At 38.0% G+C, this 21,736-nt stretch overlaps 1 protein-coding gene across 2 annotated transcripts in view; it reads right to left on the bottom strand.

Moving 5' to 3' along the window:
• Positions 1 to 21,736, bottom strand: part of dnah1 (dynein, axonemal, heavy chain 1) — an 87,903-nt gene that overhangs the window by 57,804 nt on the left and 8,363 nt on the right. For both annotated transcript variants that reach the window (XM_009306184.4, XM_068224387.1), the window contains exons 12-27: positions 19,521 to 19,671; positions 19,190 to 19,380; positions 18,830 to 19,055; positions 18,193 to 18,312; positions 17,322 to 17,404; positions 17,094 to 17,235; positions 16,863 to 17,018; positions 16,349 to 16,547; positions 13,833 to 14,086; positions 11,984 to 12,196; positions 11,625 to 11,789; positions 11,419 to 11,540; positions 9,406 to 9,511; positions 9,083 to 9,262; positions 7,109 to 7,249; positions 6,818 to 6,981 (exon numbers count right to left, since the gene is read on the bottom strand). In XM_009306184.4, coding sequence (XP_009304459.3) covers positions 6,818 to 6,981; positions 7,109 to 7,249; positions 9,083 to 9,262; positions 9,406 to 9,511; positions 11,419 to 11,540; positions 11,625 to 11,789; positions 11,984 to 12,196; positions 13,833 to 14,086; positions 16,349 to 16,547; positions 16,863 to 17,018; positions 17,094 to 17,235; positions 17,322 to 17,404; positions 18,193 to 18,312; positions 18,830 to 19,055; positions 19,190 to 19,380; positions 19,521 to 19,671 — 2,613 coding nt within the window. The remainder of the gene's footprint in view (positions 1 to 6,817; positions 6,982 to 7,108; positions 7,250 to 9,082; positions 9,263 to 9,405; positions 9,512 to 11,418; positions 11,541 to 11,624; positions 11,790 to 11,983; positions 12,197 to 13,832; positions 14,087 to 16,348; positions 16,548 to 16,862; positions 17,019 to 17,093; positions 17,236 to 17,321; positions 17,405 to 18,192; positions 18,313 to 18,829; positions 19,056 to 19,189; positions 19,381 to 19,520; positions 19,672 to 21,736) is intronic.

Raw genomic sequence — 21,736 nt, forward strand, 5'->3', positions numbered from 1 at the left:
AGAGAAGCAAAATAAAGGAAGAAGAAAAAATAAGATGTCACCATCCTGCACTTTGTCTCCATTCCGCTAAAGTTTTCTGGATCCCTACTTGGAGTGTTTTTGTATGAATTCAACACAACTGGCCCTGTGGCTCAGTGGTCAACTCACCAGACATGACACCAGAGTCCCAGGGTCAAGACCCACCCGTGACAGAAGAAGAAGAAGAAGGAAGAGGAGGAAGGAAAACAGAAAAGGAAGAATGTCTTGTTGCCTTTTTGTTTTCTCCTCTTATGGTGTTTTCTTTTTATGTTAATTCATTCATTCATTTACTTTTTGGCTTAGTCCCTTTTAATAATCTGGGGTCGCCACAGCGGAATGAACCGCCAACTTAGGAGGAAATAGAAGAAGGTGAAAGAGGATGAAGGAAGGTGGAAGAAGGAGGAAAAAGAAAGGAAGAAAAAGAAGAAGAAAACGGAGGAGGAGGAAAAAGAAGGTGGAAGAGGATGAAGGAAGGAGGAGGAAATAAGAGGAAGAAATAAAAAGAAGAGGAAAAAAGAGAGGAAAGAGAAAGAAAGAAGAAAAGAGAAGAACAAGGTGGAAGAAGATGAAGGAAAAGGGAGGCGGAAAAGAAGAGGAAGAAACAAAAAGAAGGAAGAAGGAAGAGAAGAATGAAGAAGAGAGGGGGAAAAGAAGGAGGAAGAAGAAGAAGAAGGAAAAATAGGTCTCCATTCCCGTAGAGTTTTCTGGATCCCTACTTGGAGTGTTTTTGTCTGAATCCAACACAACTGCCCCTGTGGCTCAGTGGTCACCTCACCAGACACCACACCAGAGACCCGGGTTCAAGACCCAACCATGACAGAAGTAGGAGAAGAATTTCTTTTTGTCTATTTGTTTTCTCCCCTCGTGGAGTTTTCTTTTTATGTTAATTCATTCATTCATTTTCTTTTCAGCTTAGTCCCTTTTATTAATCTGGGGTCGCCACAGTGGAATGAATCACCAACTTAGTAGGAGGAAGAAGAAGGTGGAAGAGGATGAAGGAAGGTGGAAGAAGGAGGGAAAAGAAAGGAAGAAAAAGAAGAAGAAAAAGGAGGAGGAAGAAGAAGGTGGAAAAGGATGGAGGAAGGTGGAAGAAGGAGGAAAAAGAAAGGAAGAAAAAGAAGAAGAAAAAGGAAAAAGAAGGTGAAAGGAAGGAGAAGGAAAAGAAGAGGAAGAAATAAAAAGAAGAGGAAGAAAAAGGAGGAAGAGAAAGAAAAAAGAAAAGAGAAGAACAAAGTGGAAGAAGATTAAGGAAAAGGGAGGAGGAAAGGAAGAAGAAGAAATAAAAAGAAGGAAGAAGGAGGAGAAGAATGAAGAAGAGAGAAGGGGGAGGAAGATGAAGGTAGTAGAAAAAAAGGAGGAGGAAGAAGAAGGAAAAATATGTCTCCATTCCTGTAGAGTTTTCTGGATCCCTGCTTGGAGTGTTTTTGTCTATAACTAACACAATTGCCCCTGTGGCTCAGTGGTCAACTCATCAGACACCACACCAGAGACCTGGGTTCAATACCCACCTATGACAGAAGAAGAGTTTTCTTTTTATGTTAATTCATTCATTCATTTTCTTTTCAGCTTAGTCCATTTTATTAATCTGGGGTCGCCAGAGCTGTATGAACCGCCAACTTATACAGCACGTTTTACGCAGCAGATGCCTTTCCAGCTGCAACCCCTAGAGTTTCCTGAATCCCTGCTTGGAGTGTTTTTGTCTGAATCCAACACAACTGGTGGAAACAGGAGGAAAAGAAGGTGGAAGAAGGTGAAGGAAGAAGGAGGAGGAAAAGAAGAGAAAGAAATAAAAAGAAAGAAGAAGGAGTAGAAGAGTGAAGAAGAAAAGAGAAGGAGGAAGATAAAGGTAGAAGAAAAGAAGGAGGAGGAGGAAAAAGAAGAAGAAAAAGATGTCACCATCCTGCACTTTGTCTCCATTTCCCTAGAGTTCTCTGCATCCCTACTTCAAGTGTTTTTGTCTGCGTGCAACACAACTCCCCTGTGGCTCAGTGGTCAACTCACCTGACACCACACCAGAGAGCCTGGTTCAAGACCCATGTCTGACTGAAGGAGGTGGAGAAAGAGGAAGAATGCCTTTTTGTCTATTTGTTTTCTCCCCTCGTGGAGTTTTCTTTTTATGTTAATTCATTCATTAATTTTCTTTTTGGCTTAGTCCCTTTTATTAATCTGGGGTCGCCACAGTGGAATGAACCGCCAACTTAGGAGGAGGAAGAAGAAGGAAAAAGGAGGAGAAGAATGAAGAAGAAAAGGAGGAGGAAGATGAGGGTAGAAGAAAAGAAGGAAGAAGAAGAAGAAAGAAAAATTTGTCTCCATTCCCCTAGAGTTTTCTGGATCCCTTCTTGGAGTGTTTTTGTCTGAATCCAACACAACTGCCCTGGTGGCTCAGTGGTCAACTCACCAGACACCAAACCAGAGACCAGTGTTCCCATGACAGAGGAAGAAGAAGGCAGACAAAAGAGGAATCCTTATTGTCTGTTTGTTTTCTCCCCTCGTGGTGTTCTCTTTTTATGTTAATTCATTCATTCATTCATTCATTTTTTTCTTTTCTTAGTCCCTTTTATTAATCTGGGGTCACCACAGCGGAATGAACCATCAACTTAGGAGGAGGAAGACGAAGGTGAAAGAGGATGAAGGAAGGTGAAAGGAGGAGGAAAAAGAAAGGAATAAAAAAAGAAAAAGGAAGAGGAGGAAAAAGAAGGTGGAAGAGGATGAAAGAGGAGAAAAAGAAGAGGAAGAAATAAAAAAGAGGAAAAAAGAGGAGGAAGAGAAAGAAAAAAGTAAAGAGGAAAAAGGTGGAAGAAAATGAAGGAAAAAGGAAGAGGAAAAGAAAAGGAAGAAATGAAAAGAAGGAAGAAGGAGGAGAAGAATGAAGAAGAGAGAAGGAAGAGGACGATGAAGGTAGAAGAAAAGAAGGAGGAAGAAGAAGGAAAAATATGTCTCCATTAGCGTATAGTTTTCTGGTTCCCCGCTTGGAGTGTTTTTGTATGAATCCAACACGACTGCCCCTGTGGCAACTAACCAGACACCACACCAGAGACCTGGGTTCAAGACCCACCCGTGACAGAAGAAGGAGGAAGAGGAAGGAAAACAGAAAGAGGAAGAATGCCTTCTTGTCTATTTGTTTTCTCCCCTCGTGGAGTTTTCTTTTTATGTTAATTCATTCATTTATTTTATTTTTAGCTTAGTCCCTTTTATTAATCTGGGGTCGCCACAGCGGAATGAACCACCAACTTAGGAGGAGGAAGAAAAAGGTGGAAGAGGATGAAGGAAGGTGGAAGAAGGAGGGAAAAGAAAGGAAGAAAAAGAAGAAGAAAAAGGAGGAGGAGGAAGAAGGTGAAAGAGAATGAAGGAAGGAGGAGGAAAAGAAGAGGAAGAAATAAAAAGAAAAGGAAAAAAAGTAGGAAGAGAAAGAAAAAAGAAAAGAGAAGAACAAAGTTGAAGAAGATTAAGGAAAAGGGAGGCGGAAAAGAAGAGGATGAAACAAAAAGAAGGAAGAAGGAGGAGAAGAATGAAGAAGAAAGGAGGAGGAAGATGAAGGAAGAAGAAAAGGAGGAAGAAGAAGAAGAAGGAAAAATATGTCTCCATTCCCGCAGAGTTTTCCGGATCCCTACTTGGAGTGTTTTTGTCTGAATCTAACACAACTGCCCATGTGGCTCAGTGGTCAACTCATCAGATACCACACCAGAGACCCGGGTTCAAGACCCACCCGTGACAGAAGAAGGAGCAGGAGGAAGAAGAAGGCAGACAAAAGAAGAAGAATGCCTTATTGTCTATTTGTTTTCTCCCCTCGTGGAGTTTTCTTTTAATGTATGTATGACAACGTATGTTGTCTATGTCCAATGCAACTTCCCCTGTGGCTCAGTGGTTAACTCACCAGACACCACACCAGAGACCTGGGTTCAAGGCCTACCTGTGACAGAAGAGGAGAAGGAGAAGAACAAGGTACAGGAAAGAAAACAAGCAGGAGGAAGAAAAAGGTAGACAAAGAAAAGGATGAGGAAAAAAGCAAGTGGAAGAAGATGATGGAGGAGGAGTAAGAGGAAGAAATAAAAAAAGACAATAAGGAGGAGGAAGCAAGGAAGGAGAAAAAAGAAGGTGGATGAAGAAAATAGGAAGTGTAACAGAAAAAGCAGGAATGAGGTAGAGGAAATAAGACCTAGGGAAAAGGTAGGAGGAACAATAAGTTGGAAAGGGGATATAAAAAAGAGGATAAAAGAAAGCAGGAGGAAGAGAAAAAAGACAGGTTAATGGAGGAAAAATAATAAATAAAAAGAACCATGAAGGAAGATGAAGGAGGGAAAGAGGTAGGAGGATGAGTAGGAAAAGAAAGAAGTTGACAGAGGGAAGGAAAGACTGAAGGAAGGAGGAAAAAGAAGTAAGAGAAGAAAAATAATTAGAGGAAAAAATGACAAGAAGAGGATCCCTACTTGGACTGTTTTTGTCTGAATCCAACACAATTGCTCCTGTGGCTCAGTGGTCAACTCATCAGACACCACACTAGAGACAAGACCCACCCATGACAGAAGAAGGAGATGGAGGATGATGGATGAAGGTAGAAGAAAAAGAGGAAAATAAAAGGAGAATGAAAATTAAGTAGAAGAAGAGAGGAAAGTAAAAATAGTAGGAAGAGGAAGGAAGGATGAAGGCAAGAGGAGGGAAAGAAAATAATTGAAAAAAAGAGAAAATGGGAGGAGCATGAAGAAATAGGAAGACAGAAGAGGTAGGTAGAGGGAAGAAATAGGAGGAGGAAGAAGAAGGTGAAAACGGACGAAGAAGAGAAGAGGAAGAAATAAAAAGAAATTGAGAAGGAGGGAGAAGAAGATGAAGGTAAGAGAAGGAGGAGGAAGAAGAGAAGCAAAATAAAGGAAGAAGAAAAAATAAGATGTCACCATCCTGCACTTTGTCTCCATTCCGCTAAAGTTTTCTGGATCCCTACTTGGAGTGTTTTTGTATGAATTCAACACAACTGGCGCTGTGGCTCAGTGGTCAACTCACCAGACATGACACCAGAGACCCAGGGTCAAGACCCACCCGTGACAGAAGAAGAAGAAGAAGGAAGAGGAGGAAGGAAAACAGAAAAGGAAGAATGTCTTGTTGCCTTTTTGTTTTCTCCTCTTATGGTGTTTTCTTTTTATGTTAATTCATTCATTCATTTACTTTTTGGCTTAGTCCCTTTTAATAATCTGGGGTCGCCACAGCGGAATGAACCGCCAACTTAGGAGGAAATAGAAGAAGGTGAAAGAGGATGAAGGAAGGTGGAAGAAGGAGGAAAAAGAAAGGAAGAAAAAGAAGAAGAAAACGGAGGAGGAGGAAAAAGAAGGTGGAAGAGGATGAAGGAAGGAGGAGGAAATAAGAGGAAGAAATAAAAAGAAGAGGAAAAAAGAGAGGAAAGAGAAAGAAAGAAGAAAAGAGAAGAACAAGGTGGAAGAAGATGAAGGAAAAGGGAGGCGGAAAAGAAGAGGAAGAAACAAAAAGAAGGAAGAAGGAAGAGAAGAATGAAGAAGAGAGGGGGAAAAGAAGGAGGAAGAAGAAGAAGAAGGAAAAATAGGTCTCCATTCCCGTAGAGTTTTCTGGATCCCTACTTGGAGTGTTTTTGTCTGAATCCAACACAACTGCCCCTGTGGCTCAGTGGTCACCTCACCAGACACCACACCAGAGACCCGGGTTCAAGACCCAACCATGACAGAAGTAGGCGAAGAATTTCTTTTTGTCTATTTGTTTTCTCCCCTCGTGGAGTTTTCTTTTTATGTTAATTCATTCATTCATTTTCTTTTCAGCTTAGTCCCTTTTATTAATCTGGAGTCGCCACAGTGGAATGAATCACCAACTTAGTAGGAGGAAGAAGAAGGTGGAAGAGGATGAAGGAAGGTGGAAGAAGGAGGGAAAAGAAAGGAAGAAAAAGAAGAAGAAAAAGGAGGAGGAAGAAGAAGGTGGAAAAGGATGAAGGAAGGTGGAAGAAGGAGGAAAAAGAAAGGAAGAAAAAGAAGAAGAAAAAGGAAAAAGAAGGTGAAAGGAAAGAGAAGGAAAAGAAGAGGAAGAAATAAAAAGAAGAGGAAGAAAAAGGAGGAAGAGAAAGAAAAAAGAAAAGAGAAGAACAAAGTGGAAGAAGATTAAGGAAAAGGGAGGAAAGGAAGAAGAAGAAATAAAAAGAAGGAAGAAGGAGGAGAAGAATGAAGAAGAGAGAAGGGGGAGGAAGATGAAGGTAGTAGAAAAAAAGGAGGAAGAAGAAGAAGGAAAAATATGTCTCCATTCCTGTAGAGTTTTCTGGATCCCTGCTTGGAGTGTTTTTGTCTATAACTAACACAATTGCCCCTGTGGCTCAGTGGTCAACTCATCAGACACCACACCAGAGACCAGAGAAGAAAGAGGAATGGAAAAGGAAGGAAGAAGAAGAGGATAAAATGAGAAGGAGGCAGACGGAGGAAGAAGGAGGAAGGTAAAACAGGATGAAGAAAAAGAAGAGGAAGAAATCAAAAGCAGATGAAAATTGAGGAGGAAGAAGAAGTTACTATCCTACACTTAATCTCCATTCTCCCAGTTTTCTGGATGCCTACTTGGAGTGTTTTTGTCTGAGTCCAATAAAACTGCCCCTGTGGCTCAGTGGTTCACTTAGCAGAGACCCGGGTTCAAGACCCACCCGTGACAGAAGAAGTAGGAGGAGGAAAAAGATGTGCTGGGAATATGCTAAGTACTGTATGTAAAGAATAGTAAAAGAAAGAGGAAAAACTTATTTTAAAAATGACTTTCTTCTAGGCGCTACATAAATATAGATGGAATTGAATATTAAATACTGTGTAACCTTAGCTGGCTGATCCACTCAAAGTCATTGACACTGGACACTTCCTCCTCAACCAGCTTGGCTGCCACATCTTTAGCATGTACTTCAATGACAATGAGTGCTGAGAGTATGGCCCGTTGCATCTTTGACAGCTGACCCCGCACCAGCTTCACCAAATCTCCTAACTGTTTGTGCATATACAAAACAAAAATGACCACATGGTTTCATATTTATAGTTACAATAATGCATTGCAGAGGTAAAAACCCCAACAGGAATGGTTAATTGTTTGCACAGTTGGAAACAATCTGTACCTGTTTCTGCAACTGTGGGTAAAGCCGATCTGCCAAGTCTCCCTTATTCAAAGACTCTGACACTTCTTGGGTCCAAAATGTTTGACAGCCAGCAATAACAACCTGACCGGGCCAGGACAGAACCCACTCTGTGCGAGGATGCTGCCAAAATAATTATGATTCCCAGAAAAAATCAAAAACACAAAAAAAAATCAAAAACACAACAACATTAAATACCTGCATGCTAATCCTGTACTTAGCATAAATGTTTTATTTATTTCAAAAATGAATCATGCAAAATAAATATTGTAAAAAAATTAATTCAACATATATATGTATATATATATGAAGAGTTTGGTTGCAAAATGCGATAAACGCCGTTTTTTGACATTGGAAATCACTGTTCAGATGTACCTTAATCTATGTGTGAATTGCTGTCATTAATAACATTTAAGAATGTACATTTTAGGCCTACTAAAAAATGCATTTTTTCACAAAACGCGATATCCGCCAGACCAGTTTCTTTACAAAGTACGATAAAACAGTTATAGAACGTTCAGGATGCTGCACGAGCTCCGAGAGTCGCCGCCGATGAAGTGCTCTGAGTTTGTTCATTGATTTAGCGACAGAAGATGAAGCCTTCAACTTCACAAAATTGTATAAAAACACTACAAAAGTGGACCAGAATAAAACACTTCTGCGTCTGTCAACAATACACAAATGCAGCAGGAAACGAGTCTCCGCTGATGTCAAGAGGAAGGCTAGGGAGGGCCTTTTTTCCTGCGCTCCTCCCCATCACAAGATACCTGTCTGCAAGGCGACATTTGTAAGTGTCCTTTGTAAGTTTATTTTTTAAATAATTTCATACATGTAGCTGAGTAGCCTATCTGAAGATTTATTCATGCGGTTGCACCTATTATTTATAGCCTAAAAGCTCACGTTAATTCTTGTTGTTGTTGATTTATTATAAGGGAACATAAAGGGCACAAGTTGTTATGGAGAAAAATAAACGGTTTTGCTTTTTCACAACAACCAATAAATGAGCTATTATTATTATTATCATTATTATTATTATTATTATTATTATTAATATTATTAATATTATTATTATAATTATTATTACAGTGAAATAATTCATTAAATATGTTGGGGCGAGGCGAGCTTGTGTCGTGGACTCTGTGACACTGTGGCTCCGCCCGCTCTGATCATACAGGTTTGGTTTTCAGCAGCGGTGTGGATAGAGCCGCCCTCCACTCTTTCTGTAACAATTTACAAGTCGTTTATCTAACTAACTTAATCCTACTTATCAAGCAAAACATTGATTCACTCGCTTTTCTTAATGGTATTACTGTAACAAAATATAGCCTAAGGTGGAGATATAGCGTTTTGCAAAAAAAAAGTTAAAAAAAGTTATGTTATGTTATGTTGTGTACATTTTGACCAAATCTAACTGAGATTCTTCTTATTATTAATCAATCTTTGTATATATTATTCTATATATTTATGATGTATAGTTTTTTTAACCAATTCAAGATGTTTGACAATGTTAAGATTAATATGTTGCATTTTGGCTTGGTTTTTGACTTATGAACTGTTTATGGACATAAAATCAAATAAAAATATCCTGGGTTTGAAAATATTGTGTTCCTGGCCTTCACTGAGCTCAAGTAATAGTTTAATGTACAAAAACTGTGAATGAACTTGACTGTTGATGTCTTAAATAATAATATCAAATAACCAACATTTTTCAAAATGGATATATTTCGTTTTGCAACAAAACTCTTCATATAAAGTTTGTTAGATTAGCTCCAGATTTGGCTTCAGTGCTGACTATTCTAATGTAGATGCACAAATATAACATTGTAAAGCACCCTATAGAAAATATGAATTTACATGAGAGATTTGTAAGGGGTGTACTTAATTATGCTGAGCACTGTATGGAAAGAATAATAAAAAAACACAAAGAAAAATAAAGCTAAAAAAAAAAACACCAACCTCAACATAAGCCTGCAAAGAGCGACTGATGTTGTCTCTTACACTGGCTTTCATTGAATTCTCCACTTCCCGTAACCAGTGCTCCACATTGCCAGTAGGAGAGACAGGAACGGATAAATGAACTTCCTCTCCCTCAGAAGAGTACATGCGTGTGATCAGTAGATCTGACTGAAAGTGGAGCTGTATATAGAACAACAGAACCCATTATTATTCGTTGCTATAATTGAAATTTGACATAAGCCAAAATCCTTTTGATATTTTCTGGCGTGCAAATTATTTTTATTTCTAATATGGTAAACATATGGATATGAAAGAGGACGTACCCGGGCAATGTTCTCAAAACATTTGCGGAGATGTGGCTGCACTGATGTTGGATCTTTAGTCTGAGATAAAATCTCCAGCAACTCATCATCTGATAAAAAGTAAAATCTACATCCAAGAGAAAAATAAAAAATTCTTAAGTAGTGAACAATATATGGCTAGGCCCTGGCAGAATCTGTGGATATTTTTGTTGACAGAACATTCTGTTTCTTAAATGTCTACCTCTTTATCTTGGTTATGTTAACACTGAAGAAAATCTATTCTCAATGTTCAAAATATTACAAACATTGTGTGATATTACTTTGAATGTTCTCTGACCCATCTGAAATAAAACTCCCAAAGAATGTTTCAGGAAACATTCCATGAAAATAAGCAGCCACTTCAGGATTTTGTGATTCCAATGGTTGTTGAGATCAAAAAAAGTAAAAATTCACAAGATTTTTGTGTATCTTCACACCAAAACACAACAATTGAAGCAAATAATGATGTTTTAAAATAAGCTGTCACAAAATTCTGATTATAATTAGTAATTTTAAGCCACAAATAGGCATGTGCTTGTATAAGAATCTGACGGATGATAATTATGAATAAAGATATCACAGTTTTGCGGTGTCACGGTTTTGTGGTTACTGCTCTAAAATATGTTCCAACCAAGGCTAATTCTGATAACGTAAATCTATATACATTTTCATTCATTAATTTCATTCATTTTCTTGTCAGCTTAGTCCCTTTATTAATCTGGGGTCGCCACAGCGGAATGAACCGCCAACTTATCCAGCAAGATTTTACGCAGCGGATGTCCTTCTAGCCGCAACCCATCTCTGGGTAATCTATATACATTTATAAAAAACAAATACGTTTCAGGAGCTAAGTTTTTTTTTTTTTTTTGCAGTTTTTGTAAATCCACCAGAGGCCGATTTTTACGCTTTTTGACATTTCAAATTCCTCTTGCAAGTGCCCTTCGTGCCTGTTGTTCTCTCGTAAATGCACCAGAGAGCGCTGTCGACTCACTGTTTGCCTGACTGACTGACTGACTGATTGATCGACTGACCCACCCTCCTCCTTCCCTGAACACAACCATTAGTATTTTACCAAGCACAGACTGACCCGCCCACACCTTTTCAAAACTAAACCAACAAATTTAAAAAACAATTCAGAAAAAAAACCTCGTTCAATTTTTCCCTCACCCTGTAATTAACTTTTTTATTTTAGTTTTTGGCTTCTGTTTTTGTCTCACCCATTTTCTGAAACCGTTCTTCACCAGACTCAAACCCCATCATTGTGGTACACTCCTCAGTGCCACAAGGCCACTGACGTACATGACGAGCTAACTGGACAAACTGATAAGAGCTGGAAAGCCGTCCACACAGGGGTAAGCAGTCAGCTGGTAAGCGCATCAAGAGAACGGCGTCATACCGCACCGTAGCATTCGTTTAAAAAAATTAAATGCAGCCATACATACTTCTGTTTACATAATTCACAATCTCCAGAAATGTACATAGGGCTACATTTTCAGAATGAGCCTATGGTATGCTCTCATTATATATGTCTGGGCAAAAAAAATTATTATTTTCCCCCTATTGAGCACTCTATATTTTATTTTAATAAACATATTTTGGAACAGTAAACATGTCAGGCTAAATAATTAAAATAAATCATTGACTTCTGCCATCTTCATTAGTTTCCAAAATAGATTTCTTTGCAACTTGAAATGGCATCTTTGGACATCTTTCTTTTCTTTTCTATCTTTCTCCTCTGCCTGGCCGCAAATATAAAAAAATTACCTGCAAATTCCTGGAGGGACTAAATAAGGTTTTAATTATGTCATTAAACATTATTAACAATTTAACATTAATATAATAATAATATCAGCAGAGCAACTGCTTCAGCAATTATAGTGAATTAGCAAAGGTAAACGAAAATATAAATGTTAATTGCCTATTCATTGTTTATTCACCGACCCTGGGCCTTCCCAGCTGTTCATGAGATAAACCACAAAAACTCATCATTCTTACCTGGGGAAGGCGCTTCGCTTGGTTTCCAGGTAGTCACTTAGTCCTTTCTGCACAAGCTCCAGTAGATTGTTACAGTCTTTGAGACTGGCCAACAGACGTGCTTCAGGACACACTTCAATCACCTGCACCCATAAAGACAATCAGCTCTTCAATGAACCATTGGCGCAATCTGCTGTAGTATGATTGAGTAGCCTGACGCTGCTCACCCGATTGTTATCATGGGCGGCCTTCATGATATTCCTCCAGGTGCGCTCCATGGTTTGATACCTCTTTCCTTCCACCGGCAGCTGGCGGTTGATGTCATCAGAGCTGAAAATGGGTTCCATGTACAGCCACGACCGCTGACAGATGAGCCACTCTTCTAATACTTCCTACCACCAGAGGGCCACAGTAACAATGTTTTTTTGGAGGGGAGAGGGGGAGGGGGGAGGAGATACTAATCAAACATTTTCATGAAGATTTTGGTTTTCTATTTCTGCAGAAACATGCTAATTTATTAGGCCACCCAACAATATTTCACCATGCAGATTTCAGAATCATATTTGCAGAATTACTTTTGGCTTACCTGTGTCATTTTCAGTTTACTTTCCCACTTGCTGATTCTCTCCTCAAAGGGTTTTTTATATGGAGAGAAGGCCATGCTCTGGGTCATGACGATGTGGTCATCTAGGAGCTGAGATGCTTCATCTGGGCTCTTCAGTATGTAAGTTCCTGTCTCTTTATACGGCATCACCTCAAACATCACTGTTGACCATTCTTCCTCCATCTTGTTCAGAGCCTAAGGCAACAGATGCATGAGATGAAAAATGCTGTCACAAAACATAATGTGCTTGTAGAATTGTCCTGTTATGTAATTCAGAAAAAAAGATCACCACTGATATATCTGCCATTTTAGTTATCATATTTTATGTGAATGGGCATAAATGCTGTGTTTTTCTGCTTCATAAAGGTAAAATGTAGGTTTGGAAAAATCTAATACTGTATATGTACTGAATACAGTTTCACAAGATGATTAGAATAGCTCTATTTGATGGTGTTCTGGGGAGTCTAACAGTATTCAGCTACAGAAATTTAATAATCACATTGCAAAAAAAAAAGCTTTTCTTACTTTGCATCTAGTGCAAATATCAAAAAAATCTAAATCAAGTAAAAAATACTATTTTGTTTTCACTTTTAGAAAAAATAAGTCAAAATTAAGAATTTTTCCTTCAAACAAGCAAAATTATCTGACAATAGGGTAAGTTCAGTAATCTTAATTTTGCATTAAAATGTAGATATTTGGACTAGAAACAAGACAAAAATTCTAAGTTTTTTTTTCATTTCCAAATAAATTAATCTTTGTTACACCTTTTTGTGCCCAAGTATTTTCAACTCTCTTGAAATGCACAGTCATGGGCCTTAAAAACACATGCAAATGCCAAATTTTCACTCTGTTAAAGTTAGACTTAGCAGTGACTCTAAATGGCTTCTGTGGCTCCTGGGGCTGGTTGTACCAGCGGTGCGTAAGTTAAAACATAGCCTAGTTGTGACTTAAAGGTACACTAAGTTACAACATAAACACTACTAAATATTTTTGTGTTGCTCCAATGAAATTAGTTTAAACATAACGCCACGTTCCAACTAAATATTTATGGCAGCCTCACACCGTGTATACCGGTAGAAAAAAAGATGACAGCAAGATTAGTTTACATCAAGGAGCTTGCAATCATAATGAAGAATGATTTTCCCCTCTACTCACATTTCCTCTAAATCTCGGTTTGGGAAAGAAGTTTAATTTTCTTTCAAGGAGTGTTTTGTGTTTATTCCATCCATCAATTAAAACGTGAAATTCTTCATGATTGAGCTTTCCTTCCTGTTCTTTTCTCTTTCATAAGTAGGATATAAAAAATTTCAAGGTTGATGTTTTGATAACTTTGCGTGTATTCACAGCTTGCGATGCAGATGTGTGTGTTGTATGTTATTCGTGCCTGACTGTAATGTAATGTGCATTAAAAATGTAATTTATAATTTTATTTTCATATATGTAGATGCATTAGTTGCAGAATTTTAAATCAGTTTAATGATTTAAATGCTTTTTATTAAATATTACGTTATTCAATGCAACCACGCATGACTTTTTAGAAGAGCTTACGACCTAATAACTACGATTTGCCCTAAGAAATGAGGTGCAACTAAAATAAAAACAAATTTAGTTATAAACTAGCTAGTAGTTATGAAGTCCCTAGTGTGGGCTTTACGTTCCAGTTTAAGAAAGAATTTAAGAACAGCTGGTGCAACCCTACTCTGGTCACCTAAGATTCAGAATCAACATTGCATATTCTGTGAAGTGACTATTGCGAATACGACATAGCGATATCGATGCTGAAACAATACATTGTGTGGCCCTAGTAAAATGCATCTATAAATGCACTCACTTGCTCGATAGAATATTCTTTTCCAGCTTCCTGAGCCACGCGTGTGATTTCCTCCACATGATCTTGCAGGCCCAACTCCAGACAAAGAGAAAAAGTCAGATTTGCTCTGGACCTCATATTTATGTTGATACGTTCAGAGAGAAGTTCCCAGTGGCGATTCCGCATGCCAGGATTCCTCAGGCTTCGGATCAGAGGGATAAACGGACGGAATGCTTCAATTTTAGTCCGGATTTCAGATGCTACTTCTTGACAGGCTGAATGGAAGGTTATAAAGATGTATGATAGGAACAGATGTGTGGAAAAAACAAATATGCCTAAAACATACAGTACATTTGAGTTTTTTTCTTTTGTAATGATGGGAGCTTAACCCTTGTGTACTGCTCAATTTGACTACCCTTTCTTTATGTTTGTGGCTGTTTTTGCCCCATTGACTTCCATTATTATGACATGTTTTGATTGCAAATTCATGACAGCATAAATTCATGCATTTTTGTTTGTTGGTGGTTTTGTAATGTGTAATTTTTATTGTTGATCATCAGTTGGCAGCCTTAACTGTTAGGATTCTGCCACTTCGGTCTTGCTAATTCTTGTCTTGGTGGCAGAGTCCAGACACTAGTCCTGTCTTGTCTATTATGTTGTGCTCGGCTTGTTTTTTTCTTGAGTTGAGCACTCATGTTTCCTGTCTGTCATCGTCTTTTTATGGGTGCCGTCTTGGCCATGCTCAGGCCGTGCGAGCTACCACTTGATGATTGGAATCGTGTTCTTGTCCTGGTGTTTGGTTTGTCTGCAGCATGCCGTTTCATTCTTAGCAGCTCAGTCTAGTTTATTTCATTTTTTGGTTGATGCTGGGATGAAACATGCACAATGCATGTTGCACGGTAAGTGTTTTTTATTCATCATGTGCTTGATTCAATTTCATCTTTATTTCTGTAGCGCTTTTACAATGAAGATTGTGTCAAAGCAGCCTAACATAGAAGTTTATAGTCAATTGAAACTCTGACAGTCCATTTTTCAGAGTTGAAGTTCAGTTTAGTTCAGTTCAGTCTGGTTTAATTTTCACTGCTGAAAGTCCAAACACTGAAGATCAAATCAATCGATTCGAGACATGCAAGCCAGTGGTAACATCGGCGAGAAAAAACTTCACCATTTGAAGAAAGGATAAAAAAAATCCTTGAGAGAAACCAGGCTTAGTTGGGCAAGACCATTTCTTCTATGGCCAAACTTCTTGTGCAGAGCTGCAATCTAAGCGCTGGAGGCTGGAGAAAGCAGGACGTCCATAGTAGAGAAGCTGCAGGAGGAGAGGTCACCAGATGGTGTACAGGCTGGCCTTTCACAATCAATGCAACGTCTCGTCTGTCATTGGGGCCTAACAGCAATCAGTCTCATGCTGATGTCTTGTGTTCTATTTTTGTTGTTTTTGCGTTTAGCAAGTGGTTCACGTTTACATGCACCGCTTGCTTTAGTGTTGTGTTTCATGTGAACATGAGGTTAATGAGTTCTCTCATTGGCTGCGTGTTCTAGTCCTGTTTTCTCATGAGCACATGGCTTGTGTTGTGTTTGGGTCATGTGTTCTCCCAACTATTGTCTAGTCCCACCCTCCTTGTTTTCCTATTATTAGTTTATTCAGTTCACCTGTTTGTTTATCAATTCTTTCTGCTTATAGCTCGCTCTTGTCTGAAGTCATCGTTCATCATACACCGTATTTTGCTCTTGTCAAGTCTTGTCTAGATCCTTCCTTCCTGTACTGCCAGCTCAGCCAAGTTTGTGTTTTGTCTTTTAGTTAATGTTTATGTTGCCATTTTGTTTTATTTTATTATTAATAAATACCTATTTTGTATTGCACTTAAGTCCTCCTTTCCCTACACCAATCAAGACATTAACCCTTTAGATAGACCTGTGCAAAAATGTTTCTGGCTTTTATATGGAGTTTAATGACGAAAAACAGCAGATATTAGTGTGTGTGCATAAATACACTTACTATGTTCTGAACTGCTTATTTTGATTTTCTTGACATATGAAGGTAAGTGCACAATGGTCTCTCTTACACGCTCACACCCTCACACACAAAATACTCCATATAGAAATCAGAAACTAAGCTTTTAAAACATACAAATTTTACTTCTTCCAAAAGGGAAAACCAGCAACGATCAAGAATGCATGATTTTAGGTGTCATGACTTTGCAATCAAAAAATGTCATTATAATGGAAGTCAATGGGGCAAATACAGCCACCAACATAACGAAAGGGTAGTAAATTTGCCCAAAGTGTATTGTTCCTAAAGCATTTTCCCAAAATATATGTCAAAATAAGATTTGTCACCAAATATTATCCCATTTGCTGAAACACATAGAAAGTTGTGGCCAAATTGAGACTCACAATCACCCCAGAGTGCATGAAAACATCCCATACAGCACTCAAGGGTTAATCCTAACTCTTTCTAAACAGAAAAATCTATTTCATTCTTGACATCGGATTTGACTGTCAGCTCAAATATCCCAAATGTGCATTATATTTACCAGGAAGATCTTTAAACTGTTTGACACACTGGTGCATAGTCTTGTAAGCATCAGTGACATTACGCTCCAGCTGTTCAGGGTTGATGGCTGCCAGCGGGTCATTGAGCCAGCTTTCATGCCATCGCAGCCAATCTGATGTTGTTTTCCACAGGTCATGAAAAGGCTGAAAGTCTCGGTTTAGCTTCTGTAACTCTGTGTACTAGACCACAAGCATATAATAATTACGAAATCATCATGAAAGAATGCAGCGTTCCACACAATTCATTTATGTTTTCCTGACAAAAATTGATTAAGTTAAGTGGATTGAATATAAAACAATTAATCCCTCCAAAAAACTCAAGATCTGTGTTTATTCAGCTCATTTAAAAAAAAAGTAGTTTGAACAAGCAGCACAAATCTTGTTATTTAAGTGTAGTTTTTAACTAAATTGTTTATCAATTAACTATGAAAAGATGTAATGTCTCCAAAATTAGATCATGAAACAATAAATCCTCATTCTGTAGTACAAACCTACATTAGTAACTGGTTTTCCAAAGAGTCGTTCACGGTTATTGTAAAGCTGCGCCATTTCCTGGCACTCTTTCAGCTGTTTGCCTACTCTCCGCACTTCATTTGCCACTTCGTGTGCTCGCTCAAGGTTTGTATAACCAGAAAATCCAGCCACCACCATCTGAAAATGAACAAAGAAAACTTCATTGTAATGCTTGGGTATCTTTTGACTCTATGGTAACTGAGCAAACCTGACCTCGAGGAAACTCAAGCGTTCCAGGAAGCTGTTTTGATCTGCAACCTGGATCTTATCGAAACGTTCTTCATCGTCAACATGCTGAGCACTCACTGTTTCCATCTGGGTCAGGATCTTATGGGGCCAGGCCATTGCTGACCACCTACACAAAATTTAGCATTGATTTTATAACACAGATCCTAGCATCACAGATCAATCCTAGCATCTGCTATAGTATCATATACTCACTTCTCTTTGAATTCCTCATCGGAAAGACTGTAATAGAATTCATCTATTAGATCATAATCAGACATGGCTTTAGATAAAATCTCCTGCAAGAGGCCATCAGAAAAGGAAAACAGGAAAAGTTTATGTACTTCAAGTTCCACAACAGTGCAATAATGAGACTTTCAAAATATTATCTAAACAAGAATGATGTCACCACTTTCTGTCACTTCTTTATTAAACTTTCACATTAAATGCAAACATTGCCATCTAGATTTTTTACATTTGTGAACGTGGACCCTGGTCTAATGCATAAGTATATTCATGAGAACAGCCAAAAATACATTGTATTGGTTAAAACTTTCGATTTTTCTTTGATGTGAAAACTATTGAGATCACACTCCAAGACATTTTGTAAAATTCCACCTGTAAATATATCAAAATCAAATTTGTGATATTCATTGCTAAACATGTCCTATAGGCAACTTTAAAAGTGATTTTCTCAGTTTTTAGATTTGGTCTAACACAATAGTTGAATCTTGACGTAATATTGTCCTATTGGAAAGCTTATTTATTCAGCTTTAAGATAATTTATCAATCCCAATTTTCTAAAATCGCCATGGTTACATTTTATGAATGTTAAAGTTCAAAGCATGCAGTTGCAGTGATATTTTAAGTTATTTTAGCACACAACAAAGTCTTGGATGTTTATTGGATGTTTGTGTACATTACTTGGATGTTCTGGGTGTTTGCTGAGTTTGCTAATGAGTTGCTGTGCAAAGACAACAGACCAATATCTCAAATCTGTATGATTTTCAAGTGTACATATATCCCACATTTGGACTAATCTTATGAATTAATGGTGTATTGCTGATTACCAGTAACTGTACAGTACCTCATGCGCTTTTAGTTGTTCAGGGACTTGGTTCATCCATTCTCTTTGCTCTGTGAGCTCCTCAATGCTGCTGGGCTTCTCAAACAGCTTTTTGCTGATAGCTTTACACTCCTTACATGCCTAAAATACATGCATAATTACATATAAAGGCCAATTTGCAACAACGTTTTGTTGGGTTAGTCAATGTGATCAACGTTGAGTCTTTTGGTGTCTGTCAGAGAATATTCTCAATGACTGAACATGCACTTAACTGGTCACAGAATGTCTGAGAAGTGATGTGCTATAATTTGGTTACTGTTTACATTTGTCAACATTTGTCACTTTGGTGTGATCTTTGTGTTGCATTTAGAATTAAAGGGGAAGTTCACCCAAAAATTTAACACAAATTAAGATATTTCGAAAAATGATGGTTGCTGGTACCCATTGACTTCCATAGAATTTTTATCCTACGATGGAAGTCCAGCAATCAGCATTCTTCAAAATCTTCTTTTTATGAAGAAGAAGAGATTGAAACTAAAAGAAAGAAATGACTAAATGTTTAAAACAGCATGCAAGAGAGTAAATGATGAGGTCATTTTCATTTTTGGGTGAACTATTCCTTTAAAAATGCATCTAGTTCTAATGAACCATGACTTACATCCTGCATCTGTTGACGTAATCTCAGGGCAAGACGGTCTAGCAATGCTTTGGCAAGACCTTTCCGTTTCTTTACCAGACTTTGCCGGATGGCTTCGACATTGACCATGAACGGTCCGATGATAATGGCAGACGGAATGGACTTATTTAAATGTTCCACCTCCATCAGGTGCTCCAGAACCTCCTGCTTCACTTCCTGAGGTGTCTGGTTCTCCTGACTGTGCAACCTTGGAGAAATTAAAATATATGCAGAAAAACAATCCTTGGTTTGTATTATATTACAGCCTGCATCAAACTATATACACATTTTATACAACCATTTATATCTAACAGAAAACTAGGCGACAATATACAGATGTACTCAAGATATGTGTTGACGTCGGAGTTGTAGAGCTCAAGGTAGCATTCATATTCACGGGTGTAGGCTTTGAGAGGAATGATGGCCTGTTTCAGAGCTTTACTGATACTCTCCCTCAGATTCTTGACTTCAGGTTCCCACAAGCCCACTGACCATAACACTTCTCCAACAATAAACAGGTTCGGCAATACAAACTGAGGGAATGGGAAACAACAAAGCAGGTCATAACCCTTAATTAATTTGATTTTAATAGTATAAGAAGTTGCTTTGAATATTTATTTAGAGTTTATCTCATCATAAAACTTATTTATCTGCCTGAGATCAAATACAGAACCTTGTCTACTTGAGGCACGTTGTGTGTGGACAGGATTCCTTTATCAAACAGGTTGATAACGGAGGTCTCAAAGCTCTCTAGAGGAGTGCTATAGTGAACCCCAGTCTGGTCAAGCACCAAATCCACTGAGAAAAGTGGCTTCTTTTTTGGCCTGCAAAAAATGTCATGTCAGATTGTGTATGTTATGTATGATACAATGACAAATAGAACATTGAGACACCCTTATATCTAAGCTGATCTATACTAGACCTCTTGATACTAGTGTTTTAGTTAATGTAAAAGTCAATTTATATCTGAAACAAATCCTACTCCAAACAGCTTACTTAATAAAAACATTGGGAAAGAAAAACTTGCAAAGAGTGCACAGAATTATATGGTGCTGGATGATAGGAGCATGTGAGTATGCATATGTTTGTTGGTATGATGTGTATAATAAATGTTTATAGCAAATGAAACAATATATTGTTTTCAACAATCTAGTTTTGATCAACTATGATTTAAGTTACTATTTGTGGAATATATGTTACATTAATCAGTGATGGACAGTAAGTATTTTGGTAAGACTTTATTTTGAGTATTAGTGGACTGTCTGCTTAATATCTGTTTATACTGCTCCTACAACAGACATTTAACTGACTATAAGAAACTTTGCAAGTACATGTCAACTTACACTAACCCCAACCTAACAGTCTACTTATAATCTAATGGGAATTAGTTGCATGTACGTAGATGCAGTGTAACTTAAATTCAACAAACGGACCATTAAAATAAAGTGTGACCAATATTTGTATTTTTTCTTTACTTACATTATTTATTTAATTATAATTACGTATATACTTTTTATGTATCTGTACTTTTTCAGTATTTTTATTTTAGGAAACATTTACTTTTACTTCACTATATTCCAAAACAAAATATTGTACTTTTTTCTCCACTACATTTCCTAAATGAAGTTGAGTAAATAGTTATTTTGATGGAGAGAAATTGTCACCTGCTCAGAGACGAGATAGTGTTTTTTTTTTTTTTTCATGAACAAGCTGAATTTATTTCAGTTAGCCTATTAAATAAGTTCATAAATTGTTCTAAGCATTTAATTTATGAATTGAACTGATATCTGTTCAGAGTCAACAATTCAAAGATTCAAATGATCTGTTTGGAGTGAATCTTCAGCAGGGGTGCCAAAACCATTCATTCATTCATTTTCTTTTCGGTTTAAATGATTTATTATTCTGGGGCTGCCACAGTGGAATAAATCGCCAACTTATCCAGCATATGTTTTACACAGCGGATATCCTTCCAGCTGCAACCCATCACTGGGAAACATCCATACACATTAATTTACACACATACACAACGGACAATTTAGCTTACCCAATTTAACATGTTTTTAGGGGAAACCGGAGCACCCAGAGAAACCCACGCGCCACCATGCCCAAACCAACCCCAATTAAAGACACCTGAACCAGCTAATCAAACTGTTACTAGATATAATAAAACTTCCAGCCAAGTGTGTTGAAGGTAGTTGGAGCCAAACTATACAGGACACTGGCCCTACAGAACCGAGTTTGAACACCCCTTGTTCATTAAATAATTCACTGATAAAAATTATTTATTTAGAGTGAGTCTCCAGTAAACAACTCACTGATTAAAATGATTTGTTCGGGGTAAGTCTCCAGTAGCAAACAACTCATTGATTCAAATGATCTGTTTAGAGTGAGTCTCCAGTAAACAACTCACTGATGTTTTCACTTGAATTATCAGTATGTTTATTAAAGTAAAAAAAGTTTTTGGTAGCGGGCGAAGCATTGGTGCAGTAGGTAGGGCTGTCGCCTCACAGCAAGAAGGTCGCTGGGTCGCTGGTTCGAGCTTCGGCTCAGTTGGCGTTTCTGTGTGGAGTTTGCATGTTCTCTCTGCGTTTGCGTGGGTTTTCTCCGGGTGCTCTGGTTTCCCCCGAAATCCAAAGACATGCGCTACAGGTGAATTGGGTAGACTAAATTGTCCGTAGGGTATAAGTGTGTGTGTGAATGTGTGTGTGGATGTTTCCCAGAGATGGGTTGTGGCTGGAAGGGCATCTGCTGCGTAAAAATGTGCTGGATAAGTTGGTGGTTCATTCCGCTGTGGTGACCCCGGATTAATAAAGGGACTAAGCCGACAAGAAAATGAATGAATGAATAAATGAAGTTTTTGGTAGTTCAACTATCTTACAAAATATACTG

The sequence above is a fragment of the Danio rerio genome, chromosome 11 (assembly GCF_049306965.1).
Source record: "Danio rerio strain Tuebingen ecotype United States chromosome 11, GRCz12tu, whole genome shotgun sequence".
Lineage (NCBI taxonomy): Eukaryota > Metazoa > Chordata > Actinopteri > Cypriniformes > Danionidae > Danio > Danio rerio.